Source organism: Amia ocellicauda, chromosome 14, assembly GCF_036373705.1.
Source record: "Amia ocellicauda isolate fAmiCal2 chromosome 14, fAmiCal2.hap1, whole genome shotgun sequence".
NCBI lineage: Eukaryota > Metazoa > Chordata > Actinopteri > Amiiformes > Amiidae > Amia > Amia ocellicauda.
The window spans coordinates 18,555,381-18,576,529 of record NC_089863.1 but is presented as its reverse complement, the minus strand read 5'-3'; the positions used below and the strand labels follow the sequence as shown (position 1 = coordinate 18,576,529).

Genomic DNA, 21,149 nt, shown 5'->3' with positions numbered 1-21,149 from the left:
TGTTTAGATCGGTGTGGAAGAACTTGACTGGCCTGCACAGAGTTCAATCCCATTGAACACCTGTTGGATGAATTGGGACACCAACTGTGAGCCAGACCTGATCCCTCAACATCAGTGCCTGACCTCACTAATGCTCTTGTGGCTGAATGGAAACAAATCCCTGCAGCAATGTTCCAACATCTAGTGGAAAGCCTTCCCAGAAGAGTGGAGGCTGTTATAGCAGCAAAGGGGAGACCAACTCCATATTAATGCCCATGATTTTGGAAAGAGATGTTCAACGAGCAGGTGTCCACAAAGTTGTGGCCATGAATATTAGCAACTCTTAATCATTCATGCAATATTTATTGAGTTCATTCATAACAACTATTATCAATATTATCAACTCATGGTATGTTGGCAGACTTAATCGGGGTTTGACTAGGATGCAGTCAGGAACTCGGGGAGTCTGCAATGCAGAACAATGGTGTGGTGAAACCAAGTTCCTGATGTCTTTTCGTTATCAAGTTGAAAGAGGATTGTACAAACAAGGAAGTCCAATCCTTCAGATGTTCCACTTAAATTATGACTCTTCTCAGTTTGTACACATCTCTGGGGGGGTCCAGAGGAAGTTCACTGGCAAGGCGAATGTTCCTCTAGAATGGTGAGTGTTATGTTCAGTGTTTGAAAAATAAACAATAATTCAATAATAAATTAGAACTTTTATTATGACATTTCTTAACTATTTTAACCTTGTCTGATCTCTCTCCAGCCCCGTCTCATTTTTCACCCCTCCTCTTACCCATCATTCTTAACCTCTACTCTTTAAAGGGCCAGGATTATATTTAAACATTACAGTGAGGACACAGTCTTTAGCACAGAGTGCACAGCTACTGGACTGAATTATTGCAAATGTTCAAACTAGCAGCTATCCCGGTGATCAGGCGAGAATTTTAGCGTGAGGAACGCATTAGACACAAAGTTCAATAACTTTGAGGAAGATGTATTAATACGGTCTCTGTGCCTGAGGTTATACTGCTGGCTAGTTTCAGAGTTCGTTCTGAGACTCAAACAGCATGAAAACAGTCATGAAGGGAGCTGAGGACTTGGTTAAGTCTCATGTTACTGTGAATTCTGAGCCTTTGAAAAATACTGTTTTAATGTCTGAGTATTTTACATTAACAAATAAAAAACGTACTAAAATGTAATACTCATGATTAAAATTCTTTAAAATATAACTATAAAATCATCTCTAAAACTTTTTAAAATCCTACAAAGTTTAAATCAAACAATTGAATTCAAAAAAAGTGCATTACATATTCAAAACAATTTGTGTCAGGAGATGGGGAGTGGACTTGAGGCGGGGGCCTAAGGGCCCCTGAACCAAGCATGTCAGGAGGAGGAGTGCCATTCAGCTCCCCCCTCCCCACCTATTTTTATATGTTGTCCCCCAATTTTAGGGGCTCAAAAGTAATTGGACAAACTAACATAATCATGAATTAAATTGTGAGTTTCAATACTTGGTGGCAAATCCTTTGTAGTCAATAACTGCCTGAAGTCTGGAACCCATAGACATCACCAGATGCTGGGTTTCTTCCCTGGTGATGCTCTGCCAGGCCAGGCCTGCACTGCAGCTGTCTTTAGTTCCTTCTTGTTTTTGGGGCATTTTGCTTTCAGTTTAAAGCTAAAGCTAAATTGTATTTCCCATTGCACTTTATTTCCCCAGACGAGACTCAAAAACAATATCTAGACTAAACATTTAATACTTTGGTCTGAATTATTTTAGAAAACAACTGGTGTGATGCACAGGCAGAGGTTCTGAGCCGTCACCTCCAACACCGACCACTGTCCAAAGCTGCGGTCCTGACCTGGAGCTCTCAGGGCTGACCCAGCCCTGCCTGGACACTGTAAGATAATTTGATATGCTTGTTTTTTCAGTCAATCTAAATAAATAGTTGAACTGAAAACTCATAGGTCAATTGGTTTCTCTTTTAAGATTCTTTTTAGAGTGAAGATGTGGTCAAGTCACAGATGTGCAATAATAATTTATTTGTGACAAAAAAGAAAACCATCCATCTTCAAAACCACTTATCCTTGTGGGTCGCAGTGGACGTCATAGCCAATCCCAGCAGGCATAGGGCACAAGGCAGGTATACACCCAGGATGGGGCACCAGTCCATCACTGGGCAACACACACAGGGCAATTTAGCATAGCCAATTAACCTAACCTGCATGTCTGCACTGTAGGAGGAAACCTACACAGACACAGGGAGAACATGCAAACACCACACAGACAGGCACCCTGAGCCAAGACTTGAACCCAAAACCCCTGGAGCTATGAGGCAGCAGTGCTAACCACTGTGCCACTGTAACCCCGGTGTGCCAGCTGATAGAGATTAGGATATTACCCCTATTCTCCTATTTTCCTCACAGGGCAGCTTAGGTCAGTCTGGTCAGGTTGGCAGTGGGTGTGTCTCTCTCTCTTCCTCCTGCTTTTCTTCTTCTTTTTGTCTCCATCTTCTCTCTTCTTCTTCTCTCTTTGTCTATTCCTTCTGTTATAAGGTTTCTCTTTAACCAATCTCATGTTGCAAACATCACATCATATTTCGATATGGCCGTAAGAAACCTAACTGTTTGGCCTCTTTGAGGTGTTTGGCCTTGTACTTTTATCTCTAGTTTAACTGCAACCAGGCCCCTCAGAATCTCAGGAACTAGGCTAAAAGAGGGAGATGTCGGTTTTCCTGTATCAAACCAGACAGCAAGATATTTCACATAGAAGAATACATTCTAACAAGCAATATCTTACAGAATCATTAGGAACAATTCCTATTGTCATTATTATTATTATTATTATGGTAACACTTTATAATAAGGTGCTGCTTATCAATTTGTTATTCATGATTTATAAATGTTTCATAGACGAGAAATACACACTTTATAAAGCATGAATAATACATTATAAATTAGTAATAGCTCAGTTATAGCAATACATGAAATGGCCACTGTTGAACAGGTAGCTAAAAAGTGTCCCTCCTATATTTATTAGGATTGTGTCAAAGCAGTAGTGAAAAGGGACACTTTTTAGCTACCTGTTAAACGTTGTGACCATTCCAAGGAGTTCTATAAAAGCAGTATAAGTAGTTTATAGTGCATTAGTCATGCTTTATAAAGTATCTATTAATAATTTAATTAATAAGCAGCACCTTAATCTAAAGTGTAACCTAGAAGGGTAATTATTTCTCTAATATTTCCTTCCAACATTGGCATTGCCTTTATTTGTATTTTACTCATTAATGGACATTCATCATTAATTATAGATTACATAATTACATCCTTATCTTACAAAAGCTAAACCTATACAAATATCTTTGTATAAACATCATCAATAATTTCCCAAATGTTATAACCAAATCGGCACTTCTCCAAGGCCAATTCTATCACCAAATAGACTAATTATGCTATAAACCTTTTTAACCATAGCAAATATGCATTATTTATTCATTACAAAGCATTGGCTTACCACATAAGAGCATAGAACTAGGTTTTTCACACTATTCCCATATACAATAATACAATACCCACTTACAGTGTACGTGAGTGTACACCCTTTTTCTCTCCAGCACCACAGACAAATTCACACTCACACACTCAAGCACTACAACACGCTTTATCCCAGACCTAAGATGTTGTAGGCACACAAAATGGCAGTACAACTAGACATTTTCCAGATGCTTCACACTGCTGCATCCCAAGGATCCAACGGAGGATCCGATCTTCTACATTGAAAAAATGAATTCAAAAATTTCAGCTTTGGGTGCGGAACTTGATCAAGAGAATCTGACGTTCAAAGCAAAACAACTCAAATTTAAATTCTACATTGGGAAACTATGGTCTTAAAACAAAAGCTGAGGAATCTTGAAGCAGAACTGCACAAGGTTCTGGATCTCCTCACACTCGTCACAAGGAACTTTACAAACCAAACCCCAACACAGGAACTTCCCACAAGGACCGACGACAACCAGCTAACAGCTCATCAACTGAGTAACCGGGACCAGTACTTGTCGGGTACCGACAACCAATGCCACACATCCCCACACCAACAACATGACAGCCTGCAGACACCAACCAGCTACAGACCCATCCAGCTCATCTCCCAGAGGCCACAACACAGCGACCTACTAGGGCAAGAGCAGCCTGCCTTGTCCACAGAAATGTAAACCCTGCCACCCTGGCCCTGGGAGACACAACTGCCCACCTGTGCCTTCATGTCCCAATCAACTCACCAGCAACAACCCTGGCAGCAGTGTGAGCCATCTCCATTGGACAGAATCCGCAAGGTGGTGCCCCTTATCAACAAATTTGAGCCAAACAGAAAAGACTTTAGAATTGAGGTACACATAACCCATATCAAAGAACTTGTCCAGGACCTGAACTTAACCAATGACTCAGACAAAATAAAACTGCTCTGCTTCACACTGACTGGCACATTTCCTCGCTGAGAAAGACTTTGACAAACTCTGTTCACAATTAATTAAGAGGTATTCCAAGTATAGCAATCCCTTCATATCTTCCCACATGGCATACCAAAGACACTGTGCAGAAAATGAGGATCCAATGGACTTTTATGAGGATATCAAACTCCTTTATTATGCAGGTCAACCAAAACAAGAAGTTGATTCTGACCTACATTTCAAACACCTGTTCCTGGGCAACCTATCTCTGAAGATAAGAGCAGCCCTGTGTGTGTTTGTTAAGCCAAATACCCCAAATGCAGGACATTGTGGAAGCAGCTCAAAGAGTTTGGCAAACCACACAATTCCACAACCATTTCCTTAAAAAGACACTCGACACTCAAATCGCAGCAGTGAATACAAAAAGAAAAGATGACTTCCTGCACCCAGAGGGCAGCGAACTACCACACAAACCGCACACCGAGTGCCCACCATTCCCCTACAGGCATCAACACAGAGAAAAAGGAAAGCGTACAGACTCTGTCAAACCTTTCAATTCCCCTCATGACAAAATAAAGGACACCAAGAGCATCCCAAGAAGCCTACCAAAGCAACCTTCCGTCATTCCAAAGACAATGACCTGAGTGATGCAAAGATGCACCACTTGAAGCAAGAAATGCAGAAGCTCCAGTGCCTGGCACAAGAACTGTTTGGGCATGAGGAATACAACGCAGCTCAGCTACACTCGAAAACAACTCTCACCTTCTAACTCTGACTACCATTCCTCGCTGAATCAACCCTATCACAGCTGACTAGGCCTTCCCACCTCTGCACCCACATCACCAGAGACAACTCATTCACAGGATGCAGAGGGTAAAGTGCCCTCAGCAGACACCAGTGACTACTGCCTGCCCCTGCTCTTCCAGTCTAACAGTGACTCTCCTCCTCAGACTTACCAAAAAGTCCTGTGTGGTGCAGAAACAAAAATAGAAGAATCCCACGCTGCACCCAACACTGTTACTCAGCTTCAAGGATACAACACTTTCCTACCCGTCTGCCCCAGAAAGCATGTTTCATGTGACAGCAGGATAGAAAGAGGGGAAATGATCCTCTCTGGCCCAGTGACTGAGACTTTGACACACTGCCATTCACACCTCCACAGCACAGGTGCAGTAGCACAGAACACTCCACATACAACTGAAACTGGAAACACTTTCAATAGAAGAAATAGAAATGTTAGTGCCGCAACTAACAAACCTAAAGCAAAAACAAGAGCAAAACACAGACAAAGGAAACATGAAGGAACCTCTCAAACTCTTAAAGCACATTACTGATGTCACATACTGGCCTGTACAAAACACCCCAAGTCATGGAAAGGGGGGTAAATGAAGAAAGCAAACAGCTTTCCATTCACACAATAACAGTGCAGCTAGGCCTAACCAGAAAGGCAAACACTTAGGTGCACAGAACAGATTTCTAGATTCATTTATTTGATTTTATTTTTCTCAACAATCTTTTTCTAAACACTCAACAATCAGGGAACCTTTAACAAAGGGTGGTCTCTTAAAAGCAATATACAGACTGACACATTTAACTACCAATCACATAACCTGACAGGCACACAAACACACTGATGTCTGTCTGGAGAGACAATGGTGGTACACCACTTGTGTGGAAATGCTCATGCCTATTTACAGAATCTGTAATATGTAAATCATACGACCTTATTTTGGCAAATATATACTGAAATGCGTATACCTTCCTAAATGAGAAATGTAGGCTTGTGTTAAAGGACTTAAGGAGACAGCTTTGAAGCTCTGTGTTTTACGACAGGCCTGTGCTCACCAAATTATGACAGATAACGCATCCAGGCTGAAAGGCCCCCCCAACTGACAAGTGGGCTGCCATGCCCGTCTCCACAGAGACTAGCATCACATTCCAATTGATGATTTCTTTTGTGAAACAGCCAAAGTTGACAGTGTGCCACCATGATGGCTGCAAGGGAGCGCCCGGTTGCCCTTGCACCATGGCGCATGATGGTAATCAGCAGGTCTCTGGAGTGGTGGCAGCTGCGTCCAGGGCCTCAGCCAGCTGGGCCAGGTAAAGGGCAAGCAGGCTCTCTGAGTTTCGCCTCTCCGTCACGCGACACTGCCTGTTGGCCGGGCGGTCCCAAGGTAGCCTGGAGCTTCTCGAGGAGGTCTGGCAATAGTGGGAGGGCAATGGAAAATCATGAAAAGCTCAAATATATTTGTCAGTTGTTACCATTTCTGTAGATTCTGAAATAAGTGTTTCTTCTCCGTTTTGACAGAAAAATGTAAATGTCTGACAGAAGGCAGGATTAACCAAGTGATGCTTAAATGTAATAGGAAAAAATGTATGCAGAGAATATTTTCGTTCATGAAACACAATGACAATGAATGTGCTATACTTGCTAAAAACTTTGCAATTATTGTGATGATGATGTTTTCTTTGTAATGTATGTGTTACAATACTTGAATTCTATATTTTATCAAAAAAACTTATTTTATTCTTTTGTTGATAAATTATGCCTTCCTTCCTACCTCAATTAAAAGATTTAAATAATGTATTTACAAATTCTAAAAAATTATATTGAATAAGATGAAATGTAGAGGAATGAAGAGGAGTCACAAAAAACAGATCTCTATTCACAATTGTAAAGCTCTGTCTTAAACTGTGGCTTAGACCGTCTGCTGCTTGACGCAGAAACCGCTCTCTTTCGGGTAATTGATTTTCAGCATCTCTGCAATAATCTATTGAATTTACACTGTGTCTTTTTTTTCATTTACATGTTTAACATGTTTTCAAACCATTTGTCTGGATATCAGATACACTTTCATCATCCAAACTCCAAATACTATCTCCTTGACATATTGGCAAGATTGAATTACTGTCCTTTTAATTTTGCTTGTGTATTGTTATGCTTTATTTTTGTTCACCAGCAGGGCAGTGCACAGACATTTTGGGGGGATGGGGCTCAAGCAAAAATGGGGCAGCCACCTGGTAGGCCATATAAAATACAATTATTAAACACCGGCCAAGACGGCACTTGTTGAGTCTGAGAGGAAAAGGGCAGGGGCTCAAGCCCCCCCCTGGGGTCTATCTGTGCACATGCCTGTTCAGCAGCTTCATTTTGTTTTATTTCTGTATTTAGAGATAAACATGTAACATCTATTACCTTTCCCTACTCTTCATTGTTATAGTTTTGAATGGTTTGTGCCATGATCTTAATAAATAATCAACTGAAAGTAAACAAGAAAAAGTAGCAGAAGCCTTGGCAGTACTCACAGAAACAGCATTCACAGACAGAACACCGAAGACCACAAAGAGAAGAATACTGTAAAGAGACAGATTTGATTAATTAAACAATAAACTCATTATTCTGTTTTAAGTCTTCTCCACTTTGAACAATCAGATCCAAAAGATCCATTAAGAACTTCCTTTGCCAGTTGCTTGTGTATTTGCTAGCTGTGCTGTATAGTATGCTATATTGATAAAAAATTATTGTGTGTTGCATATTTATCACTAAATATCCAACACAGCAGCCAGCATTATAAAGGACACTTGTTTGTGAGAGGCTTATCAATTTATTTGAGAAAGCAATAAAAAACCCTTCCTTGAGAGACCAATACAAATAATAATCAACACTGGAAAGCTAACTATTAACTTGGTAATCTATAACTAACCTTGTTTTTAAGGTGCAGGGCACTTCCTGTTGGTGTACAGGCCATTGACACCCAGCGGTACACACCATTTTAAAACAGGAACCTAAGAAGCTTACAGGCAAGTGAAGCTGCATTTAGCCCATTTTTTCCATGTATAGGTTAAAGTTACAGAATGAACTCATTGGAAATACATTGTGGATACTGTGTGTTTTGTGCAGATTTGCATTTTTGATGTTCAATTACTTTTTGTATCATATTAAGTTTAAACCAAAACAGAGACTCAGAAACAAATCCAGGTTCAATTGTCTCTGTATCACAAAAGTGTGGATGAAACTGAAAACTAGTGATAATTTAATAATGATTTGTAGTATGTATATGTTTTCAAACAAGCACATGTTTCAAATGGCCATACAAATAACTACAACTGACCTTGTATATAACTGGAATGGATCCAATTTTGAAATCTGAAGGTGCCATCAGCTTTAAATTGCTTTATTGTGGTTGTGAAAACTAACAACAACTCAGAGTGATTCATACAATTAAACCAAAAATAAATGACTTGTTTACCTATTTCTTCACATGTGGTTTGTTCCTGTCCTTTAAAAGTATTTATAGGTGATTGTATTGACATTTCCTCCAGTAAGTCCTACAGGAATTGGCCTCTGTAGTTTCTTATGGATTATTCTCTTCATTCACAGTTGACCACAGAAGTGTTCAAAGGGAATCAGTTCAGGTCATTTTTAATGGTCAATAAAATGTTGTCATTGCTAGTAATAGTGTTGCTCAGTTGTTCAAAATACATACTAGTGGTTATGATGCCATTCTCCATTTTTTAATTTAAACCAGATTAATGACTGTATTTAGTACTTATCCATCAGCTTACTAAATACAAATATCCTTCAATGGGGTATAGCTGGGACCATTTTGTTATTGCTTTGTTGATCTAAACAATGATACGAATTATGTTTTGTCATATAACACAACATGAAGGACTGAAGCTTGTGCAAATGTTCTCTAAATAGGTGTCCTTTAATGTATCCTAGATAAATATATACAAATGTTATACATTACCCTTAATTTGCATTTTGTTTATGTTAAAGCCTGACCAACATGGTCATATTTCTTACAAAATACAGTACTTTGAAGTGCCTAAAGTCTTTGTGTTGGTAAAAACATAATTCAATACTGTGTGCTCCTCAGGCTATATTCTCCATACAGAAACAAGTGATTGTTGATGTTGCAGTCTGGATGCAAAAATGGTCCACCACTGCTTTATTTTCATCATAGTCAGGTTGCATTGCCATAAATGGGGCCAAGAGGAACCTTTAAACATGAAGTCACAGTGGTAATAACGGGGAGCGGAGGACAAGGAGGGTTCAGGGTTAGCTGTTTTTATTCAGGAATATTAAATGAAGGACAGTGAAAAATAAATATAGTATATCCCCCTCGGAGAGAAGTTTTTGAACTCCCGTGGAGGAAGTAAATAAATTAATTAATAAAGTAACAAAACAACCTAACAAAAGAGAGGCAAATTAAATTAAACAGGCAAGTCAGATTTCTCGGTGACGACCCAAAGCCAAAGGCTGGGGTCTGTGGCTGAAAGAAAATAAGGAGGTAAAATAAGGTGAGGGAGGGCGGTGCCTTAGCTGTATCCAAATACCTGGTGTAAAACACCTGGATGAGACACAGCTGCCAAAGCTAATGAGAAGCGGTTGTAGTCCCCTTGGACTATTGATCTTATTGTCTATAACTTATTAAGATGGGGTACCGACAACAACAACAAAATTCTAGCACCACCACCATAACAGACAGACTTGCAAGTGGTGTAGTTTTACAAAGGGGGAGGTTCTGTACTTTCCATTTGTAGGGAATTGTGTATTGTATCAAAATATTGATTATTTAATAATCATGCAAGAGGATACATTCAATCATAGATTATTCAACATAATTAACATGTATTGATTCTGTCTGCATAACTAAACCTCAGTGCACCAAACAGGTAATACACTTCGTGTACTGTTCAAGGATTAGGTAAATCACAATTACATAAAACCTAGTTGTAGTGTTATAATTTTATTTTACATGCTTCTACATGTGAAAACTTGAGTAAACTCGAGAAAACTCTCTCTCTCTCTCTCTCTCTCTCTCTCTCTCTCTCTCTCTCTCTCTCTTAATCTTATCCACCCTGCTTTTCTTTATCCTATCTTTGCAATACATGTCTATTTATTTATTTTTTAATATATATTAATATTAATAATATGAATAAATATATATCCTATTTGAAACTAAATAGCCTCAAGGTTAATTCATGCAGATCAACCTCACCACTAATCTGAATTCATATTAGTTAAGTATTGTGATAACTTGTGTATCAACCCAGTCTTGTTTTCAGCTTCTCTGATTCCACTACTCAAAAAACCCACCCTTGACCATACCTCTACTCAGAATTACCTTCCTGTCTCCCTTCTCCCCTTCCTCTTGAAAACCTTCAGGTGTGCTGTTTACTGTCAACTCTCTGCATTTCTGTCCAATCTCTCACTCCTTGATCTTCTGCAATCTAGTTTCCGCTCTACTCACTCCACCAAAACTGCTCCCCTAGCAGTCAATGACTCCCCCAAGACTGATTGGCTGCTGTGTTGGATATCTTGGGATAAATAGACCAAGAACGAGAAGTTTGAATCAATATAGCATACTATACAGCACAGCTAGCAAATGCACAAGCAGTTAGCAATGTAAGTTGATAAGTTTGGATCTGATTGGAGAATACTAACGACTGAATAATGTTTTTTGTTTAAACAATCTGATCTCTCTCTTTACAGGATGCTTCTCTTTGTGGTCTTCGGTGTTCTCTGTGCAAATGCTGTTTCCGCGAGTAACTGTGAGTACTGCCAAAGCTCCTGCTACTTATTCTTGTTTACAATTTTTTAAGATAATGGTACGAATGGCATTACAATAAATAGTTGTGGAAGATACTACATGTTACATGTCGATATCTAAATACAAAAACAAAACAAAATCATGCTGCAGAAGAAGAAATAAGGAGATAATACTTGGAGGTTGGGTGATGAAGCTGTATATACTGGCATCCAGACAAATTGTTTGAAAACATGTTAAACATGTAAATGAAAACAGAAATGATAGTGTAAATTCAATAGCTTATTGCAGAGATGCTAATAATGAACTATCCAAAAGATAAAGTTTTCATGACCCCAAGTCCACACTCTTTTGCAACAAGCCCATGATTGGATACAGCTGCCATATGTCATTTGCTCTATAAAGCTGTAACTATTCTCATTCTGTTAAACCTTTGAGACTAACTGCGGTACTTCCCCAAAAGTTACCCTCTCTTGCCGGCTCATAATAAAGATTCTATTTTCTCTACTCCAAGACTCCTCCACTTAATTAAAGAAAGGTTCTTCACTTATGTTTTATTGAATGTATATGTTTTAAGTTTTATTGAACATTCGCTGCAAAAAATATTAATGTGTTTGCATACGGGGTTCTGACACAGTCCGTGCTGGGGTGTTAACGTAATATACTACCTTTCTGAAATCCGAAGAATTCAGAATTCAGAAACACATCTGTCCCCAAGGGTTTCGGATAAGGGATTTTGAACCTGTATTGCATTTTTGTATTGCTCATGTAACCTGTAAATCGCACTGGATAAGGGCTTCTGCCAATAAATAAATAATAATAATACAAATCTCCAACCAATATAGAACAACCAATTCTAGTACAAATACACACATACATTATTATATGGGAGCAAGAAAATGTGTCCCAAAGAAAGTTCACCCCTGCAGAACAACAACAACAATAATAACAAATACAATACTTTATTATTTATAATAATGAACGTATAGTTAAACATACACAAAATCAGCAGGGGTAATTGTGTTATTCATGTTTAATTATTGTTAGTTTTAACAACCACAGTAAACAACTGAATGCTGGCGATAACCTCAGATAACTCAAATTTGCATCCCTTCCAGTTATATACAAGGTCAGTCTCATAAAGAAGGGTTTTATTGTTTTCTCAATTAAATTGATAAGCATCTCACAAACAGGTGTCTCTGATGATTGGCTGCTGTGTTGGATATCTTGGGATAAATAGACCAAGAACGAGAAGTTTGAATCAATATAGCATACTATACAGCACAGCTAGCAAATGCACAAGCAGTTAGCAATGTAAGTTGATAAGTTTGGATCTGATTGGAGAATACTAACGACTGAATAATGTTTTTTGTTTAAACAATCTGATCTCTCTCTTTACAGGATGCTTCTCTTTGTGGTCTTCGGTGTTCTCTGTGCAAATGCTGTTTCCGCGAGTAACTGTGAGTACTGCCAAAGCTCCTGCTACTTATTCTTGTTTACAATTTTTTAAGATAATGGTACGAATGGCATTACAATAAATAGTTGTGGAAGATACTACATGTTACATGTCGATATCTAAATACAAAAACAAAACAAAATCATGCTGCAGAAGAAGAAATAAGGAGATAATACTTGGAGGTTGGGTGATGAAGCTGTATATACTGGCATCCAGACAAATTGTTTGAAAACATGTTAAACATGTAAATGAAAACAAAAATGATAGTGTAAATTCAATAGCTTATTGCAGAGATGCTAATAATGAACTATCCTAAAGATAAAGTTTTCCGGGTCAAAGCAGCAGATGGTTTAAGCCACAGGTTCACAATTCTGAATAGAGATCTGTTTCTTGTGACTGCTCTTCATTCCGACTTAATCAATATAATTTGTTAGAATGTATAAATACATAATTTAAATGTTTTAACATAATTTGTCAACAAAAGAATAAAAGAACAGCACTGATTTCCAGAACATTTTTTTAATAAAATATTGAATTCATTACATACATGCTGTAACACATATATTACAAAGATAGCATCTGTGACATTCCCCTCATGAATATGAGGGGCCGTTCAATTCAAAATGAACAGAAACAAAAAATCACATACCAAATTGGATATGTCATATAGCAGAAAAAAAAATCATATAACAAAATTGATATATCATATACCAAAGTGGATATATCATATAGCAGAAAAAATAATTCATATACCAAAGTGCACTTTTGATAGGTACTGACCACTGCAGACCGGGAACACCCCACAAGAGCTGCAGTTTTGGAGATGCTCTGACCCAGTCGTCTAGCCATCACAATGTGGCCCTTGTCAAAGTCGCTCAGATCCTTACGCTGCCCATTTTTCCTGCTTCTAACACATCAACTTTGAGGACAAAATGTTCACTTGCTGCCCAATTATATCCCACCCACTGACAGGTGCCCTGATAACGAGATTATCAGTGTTATTCACTTCACCTGTCAGTGGTCATAATGTTATGGCTGATCAGTGTATGTATATAAAAATAACAGTGTATGTTTTAAATATTAAAACCATTTCACAAATACATTTAAAGCCAATTGTGCAGTCAATAGTGATCAGCCCAACACTCCGCTTTGCAGCACAAACTTTTAATTTCATGTCTCAAAGGTAGATACAGGCTGGGCTTAAAACCAACTTTGACCCACCCGGTAGTAGAAACCTACAAACATGTACTCTGTGACAGCTTCATTTTTGGTCAGATTTTACTTTGTTCCAAACAGAAAAGTGTTATGATGTACAGGTTTGTACTTTGCTATCAGCGATTAAATCCGGAACAAACAAACAGGACAAGACCATCATTCTATACAAAATATTTAGCAGAAACCAATGTGTACATACAGTATGCGTAAGTATGCCTCAAATGTATTTAGCTGTACTTCTTTTTATTAATTTCATTACTAATAAGATAGTAAAGCAATTATAATAGGCATAATAATCATCATAATTGTCATAATTATACATTTACAAAACTGATACACAATAAATGTTCATCACATTATTTTGCTGTGCCTAAGGAAAACAATTTAAGCTTTCAATACTGTTGCATATTTATATCTTACAATGAATAGATGTATTTATATCTTCAGATGGCACTAACAAACTTATAAGTTACTGCACAATGAATTTGTATTGTAAATGTAATGCTAAACCGGTCAGTTGAACCAAAGAGCTTTTAAACTATTAGCCTTCTTTTAAAAAATATGATTGTATTATTATGTATTGATTATAGTAATAATGTAAATTTCATATTACATTTACTATTGTACCAACATGATTTCATAGTTTTCAATGTGTTTTTCACTGTAACTTCTGAAACAATTACTTGTCAGAAACGAATAATTTAAAAACAATAGCTGTACAATATAACAATAGGCAGAGTATCAAGTATAAACAATTTTAAATTCCAAATGGAATCCATGTAAGTGTCCTGGTGACTATGCAGACAAATGGGCATCCTTGATGAGAAGTCAGGGTTCAAATAATCATAATTAATTATAATAAGTGTTACTGTTACACTTAACACTACTGTGCTGCACTGGGCACTTTTAAGTTCTAAAGCCGGAGGACACACTTTGAAAGAGCATGGCCCCCTGTACAGGCCAGCAGCTCTGTAGCACATAGCTACCAAAGAAACCGATTGAAATGTGAACTGAAAACACCCACTATTAAGACAATTCAGTGATGCTCAATCAGTTTGGCTAACTGGACAGGGCACCCAACCTAAATCACTAACATTTGTTTAAAATATGATGAGTTCAGTCAACCAATGTGTTTGCTTTTTCTACTGATGTATGCTCGGATTGGCAGTTTTGTAAGAGGTAGAGAATTCATTCTGTTGGCAGCAATTGGTAACAGCAATCATTTTGAAGGAATTGTGTGTTGAATTTTGCAGGGGTCGGCCATGTCAGACTTGTCAATGGCAGTGATGCGTGCAATGGGAGAATTGAGGTCCTGCACAACAGTCAGTGGGGGACAGTGTGTGATGACCAGTGGGATATAAGAGATGCCGAGGTGGTCTGTAGAGAGCTGGACTGTGGAGCTCCGATCTTAGCAGTGGGCACGGCTTATTTTGGGCAAGGCACAGGTCAGATCTGGCTGGATGACGTGGTGTGCTCCGGGGACGAGGTGTCCTTGATGTCCTGTTCCTCACATGAACCAGGAGTGCACAACTGTGGCCATCTGGAGGATGCAGGTGTCATCTGTGCAGGTAGGAAACATATGTATGTGACCGTGATTAACAGATGTGTATGTGAACTTTATTGTAACATCACAAATTGTCTGCTGCTGTGTAGAGGAAAGTGAGATCAAGGAGGCAGTCTCAGAGCTTCTAAAATGGTTCAACCAGGTACAGATAGAGCTCTATAATTCATAAAAGCACTGTCTACAATCCTGGCCCTATATTCTAGACAGTACTGACTCCACTGTGGGCCTTATAGTCCAAACAGAACTGACCTGACAGGAACTGAGCAGGGATTCCTGCAGGGTGGTGCACAACTGGCCAAAAACTATAGAGATTGGATGAGCTTGCATTGGCCACTTCAGTAGATACCAAAAGACTGAGTTTATTAGGTGTCTGGACTGTTGTAGCTCCTCTATGGGTGGTAATTAGTATTAAATGGGTAGACCATTTGTTATAGAAAGTGTGTCTCTTGTCCTCATTCTAAGGGAGTGGTCGTGTCAGACTTGAAGGTGGCAAGGACATCTGCTCTGGGAGAGTGGAGGTTCTGCACAATAAACAGTGGGGCACAGTGTGCGATGACGGCTGGGACATGATGGATGCCGGGGTTGTTTGCAGGGAGTTGGGCTGTGGGGCCCCTCTGGCAGCCCCAGGATTTGCTCATTTCGGCCAAGGCACGGGTCCCATCTGGATGGACGATGTACTGTGCCCTGCCAGTCAGTCCTCTCTGATAGCCTGTCCATCTGGCGGCTTTGGAGTTCATAACTGCAATCATGGAGAGGATGCCAGCGTAGTTTGTGATGGTAGGAATTGTATTTTTCTCTATTCTGTTGAACTGCCAGTGGAACTCTTAGGTGTAAGTTCAGTGATAGAACATGTAGGTCATGTCCTGCTGTTTAGGATTCAATGTATCTGGGAAATTGTCTTCTCTAATTATGTGCATTTGCCCTTGCTCTTGTCAAACCACACTGCTTTCTTACACTCTGTCTACAGTCTCGTCCTTATCTCGGGAAGTTGGCAGTCGGACAGGCAGTCTGTACTCTTCCTCTGGACCACATGTTTATGGCCATGTTACCTCCCTGATAGTCTGGGAGCTCAGCAGTAGCTACATCACTGGGTAAGTCCCTGAACCCACACTTCTTATCTGTTTCCTTGAATGTTGTGGATCAACTATAAGCTAATACAATACCCATAATGTATGCTAAGGAAATAATTTTAAATATCGTTGCTGACTTGTCCTTAATTCCCATACGTGATTAGTGTCATTTGATAATTTCCTGATAATTCTGAAGTTTTAAACATTCAGAAATATGTCTAAACACCAATGATAATAATAAGAAATCATGATAAAGGGTCTGTATAAAATTTGAATGGAAGCATCTGCACTTCACAGTCACATTCTATGACACTTTTGGTACTTTCAGGAGGAGGAAGCATGGATAGGCTCTGTAATAACAGGCGCATAAAACAAAGTAGACTTTAAAGAACATGAGTTATTAGTGTAAATGGATCCCCAAATATCATTGATTCAATAGAAAATAGAAATACTTTGCATGGTATAACTGAAACTAAATAAACAGCATGACTTATATTTGCCAATAATTAGGGGAAGAATTATGATATTTTAAAATCTTGATTAATGTATCAAAATAATTTAATTTATATTTGTAAAGGGGCAGAAAGTGAATACACATTTCACTTGATCTAAACCCTGTGTAAGGAGCTCAAGTCATTCAAATAAGGCTTCAAAAATGACTTTGAATCAACTTCAAACAACTAACAAACAACTAACTTTTTTGAGAATCATGTTGTAATTGATAAAACATAATTTGCAGTAAGGTTGCATTAGGTAGTGAAGACCATGGTTGGACACTGAAGGCACTGTAGCCCCACTGGAACAGGACTAGGACAATCAAGACAAGTAAAACCCCTTACCCCTGGTACAGAGCTTGTCAGCAAATTAGGAGCAAGCTTATGCTTCTCAATTCCACTCACGTGATCTGATCCACAATGAAGACCTCTTTTGTTTGTTCCTGGGGAGGTGTGAGCTCATTCTATTTGTTTCCAAATGTCTTATTTTCTTCCAATTTTTTTTCTCCATTTTAGATTCCAAATAAAATACGGCAAACGCTGGACTCCAATTTATGGTGTGTCTTCAGGCCAATTCCAGACATTCAACCTGTATCTCAATGAGTTCATCATCCAAGTGTCTGGAAAATACAGCTCTTATATCAATCAGTTAAGCTTTGTCACCAATATGGGCCGCACATTCAGAATGGGCCAGCCTTCTGGTCAGTCTTTCGACTTCTCCCCTATTTACCGTGGTGCGGAACTCAGGTATATCCAAGGTAGGTTCAACTCTGTTGGAATCACTTCCATTGGTGTCCAGTGGGACAGAGTTCTGTCTGGCTTCACTAAGTACTTTGAGGAAGGGTTACAGCGTTCTGTTAATTTCACTGTAAAGAATGAAACTGAGAACAACAGCCTCCCATGAGTCTTGGGGTCCTAGTGTGCCATGAAATGGCAACAAACTAACTATCTTTGAAAATAGGAGTTACTTGGTCACTAGAGCCCAAATATATCAGAATACTTTCACACTCAGTTTTAAATAAATACAAATAGATAATTCTGAATTCCATCCTTATATATTCCAAACACTACTTGTTCCAAATCCCAAATTCCAAATACTGCCATTGTTTTCCCCTATGCCCTCTTCCCTTTAGCTCTTACCTAGGACTTCACCTCATCATGTCCATATTTTTTTACATATTAGAACTAGGTGTATGATTTATATGATATATATTAAATATTTTACCTATGCATTTCTTTAAACCTTAAACTGTAATTGAATTATGATTGATTTGTAATTTGTACAGTATTATTGCACTTTTGTATTGATCTTGTAACCTGTAGGTTGCCTGGGATAAGGGCATCTGCCAATAAATGAATAATAATAATAATGAATAATATTGAATGATTGAAGCTCTGCCAACTATTTTAATATGAACCATAGAAAATGCAATTGTCAGTTGTTGTTTTTTTTAAATGTACATTTAATGTAATGTATAATGAAATCATAATACAAAAACACACAGAAGCATAAATATTGTATTTACAAATGTTCCAAATGTATTTTACTTGTAAATATGTTTAAAATGGCTGTCTTTATAAATAAATCTCTCACTAAACAGTGTCTCCTTGATTGTGATTTCCTTTACTAGAGCTACTGCAGACTTGTGTGGTTTCTGCATATATCAATAGGGTTACATAACCCCAACAAACAGATCATTCTATTTTATTAGTTGTATTAGTTGATTGTTGATCTCGTAAACCTGTTGTGTTTTGAATGAGTGGCTCTTTCTTCTCAGTTAGTTTGGTCTTAGATTGTCTTGGAGGGTTTTTACCTAAGAGTTCTAGTCAGTGCATTCACATTGCCAAGGAGTGAAAACAGCAAAATTAGTTTGTAGTGTAAGGCCAATGTGAATGCAGACTGTGATTGCCATGAAAACTGAATGACTTTCAAGTTCTGTTCATGTCTGTTGTTCCCAAAAGCAGACCCAGAAACTGCCCAGATAGCCTCATGGGCACAACAGGAATGATTATGAAAATTGTGATGCCTTATGTGTGCTTGAGTTGGTGTAGCCTGAACCTAATTGGCCATCGTCGGTTCACTGCTGCACAGTGGCCTCCCTGATCTGACTCCTCTCCTGTCTGTGCCTCTGCTGTTCTTTTTCTGAGCTCATCCCTCCTTCTCCACTTGTTTAATCTCCTGTCTTTGATTTCCTGCTCCCTTGGAGGACACTAGAGTATACAATCCTGTAGCTGGCAGTATTTGACTACTTTAAATAAAATAGTATAATTCCAAATTCCTTATGTATTACATCCTCTATTTCTGAACACTTTATTGTTCATCCTCCAGTTCTATCTTCTATACAATGGACACTTCTCTATCACTTTTTTTTCTTAAATCTTGTTATCTGAATTATTTTCAAGTGCCATTGTAGTACTCCTGTTAAGGATGATATTAAATTAATACACGTTCAAGCGATGCTTCTTCACCGATGCTTTATCATGAATTAATCTCAACATAAATTAATACAAATGATGTACATTAACACATGTGCATAGTCTCAACACAACTTTGAATTACATGCTGTTAATGTAAACACTTTCACAATTTCATTCATGTCATGTATGTAAATAAGTTCACTCGACTACATAGCCTACTCATGACGTCTTATACACTCATACTATCAGTGAATCAGCACGAAATAAACCCACAACACAGAATTAATGAAGGAAAACATGAAACACATACAATAACACCACATATATACTTTCTGTAATTCAGTCATCTCATTCAGCAGCATGCACGCTAATCGCGGCACACTTGCCAACCATGTGTTCAGCACCGATCATTAACATTAAACAGAGTTTACAGACATAACACTCATACACATCTCGTAAAACAATCAATATAGAAAACAGCCTTTCTTATAAAGCGATTAGATCAATGATGGTGTGCATTTTGTACATTTTATACCTGTTAAGGGTGATATTAAATTAATACACGTTCAAGCGATGCTTTATCATGAATGAAGCGTATCGCGAGAACTCCCTCTACAAATGTACGCAAGGACGCGCACATGCACGTATAACCAATCACACACATCCATCAGCTACAATAATACATAACTTATTAATTTGAAACATTAACGCTTATTATAGAAACAAAAATATTTGTAATAAGCATTATGATGAAAACAGTAATGATAATAATTATATACAGTGCATCCGCTTCACTTTTTCCACATTTTGTTAAGTTACAGCCTTATTCCAAAGTGGATTCAATTAATTATTTTCCTCAAAATTCTACAAACAATAGCCCATAATAACAACGTGAAAGAAGTTTGTTTTAAATCTTTGCAAATGTATTAAAAATAAAAACCAAAAAAGCACATGTACATAAGTATTCACAGCCTTTGCCATGACACTCAAAATTGAGCTCAGGTGCATCCTGTTTCCACTGATCATCCTTGAGATGTTTCTACAACTTGATTGGAGTCCACCTGTGGTAAATTCAGTTGATTGGACATGATTTGGAAAGACATACACCTGTCTATATAAGGTCCCACAGTTGACAGTGCATGTTAGAGCACAAACCAAGCCATGAAGTCCAGGGTTGTATGTAGGTCTCCGAGACAGGATTGTATTGAGGCACAGATCTGGGGAAGGGTACAGAAACATTTCTGCAGCATTGAAGGTCCCAATGAGCACAGTGGCCTCCATCATCCGTAAGTGGAAAAAGTTTAAATTTAAATTTGCAGAGATTTCAAACAAACTTCTTTCATGTTGTCATTATGGGGTATTGTATGTAGAATTTTGAGGAAAATAATGAATTTAATTGTGTCCAAGAAAAAAAAAACACAAAAACAAACTCTGTGCTGAGGCCTGGACCACAAAATGCTACAACCCCTTCTCTTAAGTAACCACAATCAATCATCACCTGGTGTACTGCACTTTATTATTATTATTTATTAGCAGACGCCCTTGTCCAGGCACAATACAAAGTGCAATAATATACAGTTAAATTCAAGGCATAACACATTTTACAAATTCACAGTTTACACAATGCTGGTTCCTATGTAAGTATTCCTCCCAATATGTATTACTGGAACATTAGATCATGTAAACGGCTTCCTTCACACATTTTCTGCAGAAAGTCTGAGCCACTTGAACACACCCGTGTAAACATGCAGAGTGATGTATTAATCAATATTAAGGGAAGAGAATAAAGTGATGAAAACCATTAGAACTAAGGGGTGGGTGAAATTAAATACTTGGAAAACGGAATACAACTGCCGTCACTGTAGAATATGGTAAAAGTCTGTGTTGGAATTGTAGGTAATTAAAGAATATTCGATGTAAATCAAAAGCGACAGTGGGCATGTGTAGT

The 21,149-nt window shown here is 38.2% G+C and overlaps 1 protein-coding gene across 1 annotated transcript; it reads left to right on the top strand.

Annotated features, from left to right (window-relative positions):
• The first annotated feature begins 12,233 nt into the window (after window positions 1-12,233).
• On the top strand, window positions 12,234-18,386 carry LOC136767870 (scavenger receptor cysteine-rich domain-containing group B protein). Its single transcript, XM_066721921.1, has 6 exons — window positions 12,234-12,298; window positions 12,386-12,444; window positions 14,909-15,223; window positions 15,682-15,996; window positions 16,187-16,310; window positions 17,300-18,386. Exons 1-6 carry the CDS (start codon window positions 12,279-12,281, stop codon window positions 17,685-17,687), a joined length of 1,221 nt encoding a protein of 406 aa, XP_066578018.1. The 5' UTR covers window positions 12,234-12,278; the 3' UTR covers window positions 17,688-18,386.
• Window positions 18,387-21,149: the final 2,763 nt, after the last annotated feature.